The sequence below is a fragment of the Electrona antarctica genome, assembly GCF_951216825.1.
Source record: "Electrona antarctica genome assembly, chromosome: 8".
Classification (NCBI taxonomy): domain Eukaryota; kingdom Metazoa; phylum Chordata; class Actinopteri; order Myctophiformes; family Myctophidae; genus Electrona; species Electrona antarctica.
The window spans coordinates 31,344,668-31,349,683 of NC_136789.1; the positions used below are offsets into that span (position 1 = coordinate 31,344,668).

The 5,016-nt window shown below is 47.3% G+C and overlaps 1 protein-coding gene across 1 annotated transcript; it reads left to right on the forward strand.

The window, feature by feature from the left end:
- Positions 1 to 1,148: 1,148 nt before the first annotated feature.
- On the forward strand, positions 1,149 to 2,033 carry LOC306928706 (palmitoyl-protein thioesterase ABHD10, mitochondrial-like; the record flags this gene model as incomplete). Its single annotated transcript, XM_079508976.1, has 1 exon — positions 1,149 to 2,033. The coding sequence occupies exon 1, from the start codon at positions 1,155 to 1,157 to the stop codon at positions 2,031 to 2,033; it is 879 nt and encodes a 292-aa protein (XP_079365102.1). The 5' UTR covers positions 1,149 to 1,154.
- Between the last annotated feature and the right edge of the window lie 2,983 nt (positions 2,034 to 5,016).

Sequence of the window (5,016 nt, forward strand, 5' to 3'; positions counted from 1 at the left end):
CCTTAGTGATCTAATGCAGCTCAAAGCATATATTTGATGAGCCCCAAGTGTGATGACTAATAAACTAGCCTTTACTGTTCAGGAGGTGATGCATGCATATCACAGTGAATTAATTCAGAAGGAGGAAGTCTTGAAACTTTTATTACCAAAGCGGGAAAAAAAAAAACATTTTGGCCTCTGTGGCTAGCAGAGGCAAGACAGGTATATATACTCATCGACACAGCGTGCAGATATTGTTTAGCCTCTCGTATTTAGTTGTTTGACCATAGAGTCAGTATCTTGTGCAATCGCTGTTGTGCCATCGAATAGAGACTCTTTCAGAATAATAATAGTGTAATCTTCAGGGGAAATTTTAAATGTGTTTTGAAGACCAGCAGTGCATCATTGATGAGGAGTAAAACTCTACACTACGATACCCGCATTAGCAGAGGGACAACACAGTCCATTCTAGCTGTGAGAGGGGTGGGGAAAATGGAGAACAGGGGGCATCTAGGAAACAATACAAGGCCAACATGTATTGTAACCAAACCTAAGGCTATCCAACGTTGAAGCTGCCACTACCTACTGGCGAAAAGAGGAACTGCAGCACTTTTATGGAGGTGGACGGTCAGCCCCGGACCGGACCTAAAATTTGAGGTCCGGGCTAGGCTAGGCTAAACTTCCGCTCGCTCGAGCCATTGAGTTATAATTGTACTTCCGGCAGTCTTCCGGGTGCTTCAAAACGCCACTGAGCAACTTCCATTGAAATGAATAGCTTGGGGGCGGGGCTAGCGCTCCGGTTCGGTCTCTATCCTTTTATTACTCTATGATTGTAACGAAGCCCCCCCCCTTTCACCAGAGATCCATATATGGAGACGACAGAGACATCTGGTGCTCAGATCATGACAAATGTAGAACTCCATATATGGATACAGACGACTGGCATCATCATCGTGACAAGCATCCAGTCAAGCTGCATATAAAGAGTGGTTATTCCCCCCTGAATTGAGAAGCAAGCTGTATTTACTACGCTCCTCGCGAGAGGCTCCATCAGGATATTTGGCCTTACAACCCATTTTATGGCATCATCACACTGACACACAGGCTGTCCAACTTGAGCAACTTGTATTTAAATCTATTTAAAGGGATATTTCCACAGCGTGTCACGGAGCGGTATGGCAGCTGTCACGCTGAGGTCCTGTCGCAGGGCACTTTCACAGATTCTAAGCCACGGGGGCACCTCTACGTTCTCACCAAACGGTTTGGCAGGAGTGAGACATATGACCACCACCGTTCAGTTTGCTACGAGACCAGATCTTCCAACGCTGGCCTACAGAAGGCTGAAAGGGAAGAGCCCAGGCGTGGTGTTCCTGCCAGGCTATGCCTCCACCATGAATGGACAGAAGGCCGAGGCCCTGGAGGAGTTCTGCAAGTCTCTGGGACACTCGTACCTGAGGTTCGACTACACGGGTCACGGGGCGTCCGAGGGCGTGTTGGCAGAGGGGACGGTTGGTGCCTGGAAGAAGGACGTCCTTTTCGTACTGGACGAGTTGACGGAAGGGCCCCAGATCTTGGTGGGCTCCAGCATAGGAGGCTGGCTGATGCTCCTGGCCGGCATCGCGCGGCCGGAGAAGACCGCGGCGCTGGTGGGCATCTCCACGGCGGCCGACCACGTCGTCACGTCGTTCAACGCCCTTCCCCTGGAGACGCGTGTGGAGTGCGAGGAGAAGGGCGAGTGGTCGGTGCCCAGCAGGCACGCGGAGGAAGGCGTGTGCACCTTCAGCATGGACTTCCTGCAGGAGGCGGAGGGCCACTGCGTGCTGCAGAGCCCCATCCCCGTCCTGTGCCCCGTGCGGCTCATCCACGGGCTGAGGGACGAGGACGTGCCGTGGCACATCTCCATGCAGGTGGCCGAGCGCGTCCTCAGCCCCGACGTGGACATCATCCTGCGGCGACAGGGCCAGCACCGCATGGCCGACAAGGACGACATCAAGCTCATGGCCTACACCATCGACGACCTCATAGACAAGTTGACCACGGAAGGGTCCGAGTGAGAGGGGGCGAAGCGTGCAGGGACGTGCAGAGAGTGTTAGAGAGGCAGGGGCTGAACTCCCGTTAAGAGGGCACTTTTGGACAAAAAATAGCGAAAATAGCTGATCTACAAACTCACAACGCGTCGCGCTGCATGCATGCATGCATGCGGTCTAGTCTAACTTGGACTCAGGGGGGTGGACGCCTCTGCCTTGCATAGTCCCCAGTGAATAGGCAGGTTGCCCTTCACTGGTAACCTTACTTTGGATTTTAAATATATTAAGGTATTGTAGGCTGGGATTTTACAAAAAAATCCCCCCTTTTAAATACATACATACATACAGACATACAGACATACATACATACATACATACATACATACATACATACATACATACATACATACTTATAAGGTATGCCATCTGGTGGCTAATGAACCAAACACACATTCTCAGAAGTTGAAGCAGTTTTAGAGGACCCACTTTTAGGCCAGTGCAACAGAGCATGCTTTTGCCTTTTTTAAAACCTTACCCATTTTAACCAAATACATACATACATACATACATACATACATACATACATACATACATACATACATACATACATACATACATACATACATACATACATACATACATACATACTGTAGTGTATTGCTTATCCAGGGACTACTTTATGTGGCAGACCACTGCCTTGTGCTAGGTGCTCTTAGGTCCTGCGCAGCTGCATTGTATTATACCCTTGATTGATGTATGTCAGTTCTGGCTTTGACCAGTAAAGTACTATAAACCTGAGCTCCCTTCTCCAGTGTTTTATTTCCTTATTAGTTGTGTTCATAGGCCACATACACAACAAATTGGCGACGAGAATTAAGAACCTGCAGTGCGTTATTGAAGGACGTTTGCAATGCCAGCTTTGGAGTTTGGAGGAAGGAAAACGAGTGACTTTGAGTGAAGTTTAAAGTGGACACGGAGAAAAGGGTGTGTGTGCGCAGATTGCACAGCCTGCTTGGACATAAACAAAACAAAACAAGGACACGTGAGTGATTTACAAAAAAAAGATGGCAATGATTGGAACTATGACAGAATTTGACAGTGGTGCTGAAGACTGGGCAACGTATATTGAAAGAGTGGAGTTATATTGTACTGCTAACGACATTGCTGCTGCCAAGACAGCCAGTGTGTTACTCAGTGTAATGGGAGCCAAGACATATGGGCTGCTACGGAGCTTGTTAACCCCTGAAAAGCCAGCTGACAAAACGTTTGTGGAAATTGTAGAGACTTTGAAACAGCATTTGAACCCCAGACCACTGGTCATAGCTGAAAGATTTAAATGTATCAAACGAAATCAGAGCAAAGGTGAAAGCATTTCTGAATTTTGTGCTGAATTACGCAAATTATCAGAACATTGCCAATTTGGAAATGGCTTATCAGATGCATTGAGGGACAGGCTGGTGTGTGGCATGCACTGTGGATCCACACAGAAGAGGCTCCTATGTGAAAGGGATCTTACATTTCAGAAGGCCCTGGACGTTGCTGTATCAATGGAAACTGCAGCACGTGATGCCTCAGAGATACAACAGAAATCTCTGGAATATGCCACAAATAAAATGTCTCTGAACAGAAATGAGGGAAAGAAATGCTACCGTTGTGGAAACACATCACATGACCCGGATGACTGTTGGTTTAAAGACAAAGATTGTGGCAAACAGGGCCACATCGCCAGAGTTTGCAGGGCCAGTAAACAACAACAAAAAGACAAAATACAGAAAAACAAGAGACCCCAAAAAGGAAAATACAAAAAGGTACACAAAATGAAAGAGAGCAGTTCTGATGGAAATGCCTCAGACAGCAGTGCCAGTGACTTGTCTTGCCTACAACTCCACAGTGTCAAAGAAACAGATGATCGACGAGTAATATGGATCACTCCACAGGTGGCAGGCGTGAGACTGAAAATGGAATTGGACACAGGCTCTGCGTTAACAGTGATCTCTGTAAAAGACTACAAACGACTGTTTTCACACATACCACTGAAACAAACAAAACTGCTGCTCAAGACACAGGACAGAAAGTGCGTCCAAAAGGGAAAATTAAAGTGGCAGTGACCTACAGAGACAAATCACAGCAATTGAACCTCTATGTTCTGAAGAATGGAGGTCCACCATTGCTGGGACGGGAATGGCTCAGAAAAATTCAGCTGGATTGGAACACCATGTGGCAGCGGTGGCCGAACGGATAGCGGCGCGGTCTAGATACCGGAAGGTTCCCAGTTCGAACCAGCCGTCCGACACGTTAAAATTACCACCGCTGAAATGCCCTTGAACAAGGCATCAACCACTACGATGAAATGTGTTCTATGAGCAGGGCCTGGCTGGAAACAAGTTCTTGAGCTTAGCCCAGATACCCTGGGTAAATATACATTTCATTTCATTTCATTTCATTTCATTCCATCAAAGCTTTATTTGTGTCAGGAAAGGGGGGAAATAAAGCCACACCTAAGAGACTGTCACAGATATTAGTGGGCTCTGAGGAAGTGTTTGCAAAGGGAATTGGTACACTTAAGGGCATAAATGCAAAGATTGAAATTGAGGAAGGTGCATGTCCTAAATTTCACAGAGCCAGACCAGTGCCATATGCCATCCGCCCTGCAGTGGAAACGGAGCTGGAAAATCTGGAGCAGACTGGAGTCCTGTCAAAGGTGGAGTGGAGTGAATGGGCCACGCCTATCGTTCCAGTGGTGAAGAAAACCTCTGATACAAAGCCAGGGAATCTCTGCAAGGTGCGCATATGTGGAGACTTTAAAGTAACTGTTAACCCAGTTCTCCGCACAGTACAGTATCCTCTACCTCGCATTGAGGACATATTTGCTTCACTGTCTGGAGGAGAACGTTTCTCAAAGATAGACTTGGCTCAGGCTTACCTCCAAATGGAAGTTGATGAGGCATCCAAACAATACCTGACCATCAACACACACAAAGGGCTGTATCAGTACAACAGGATGGTGTTT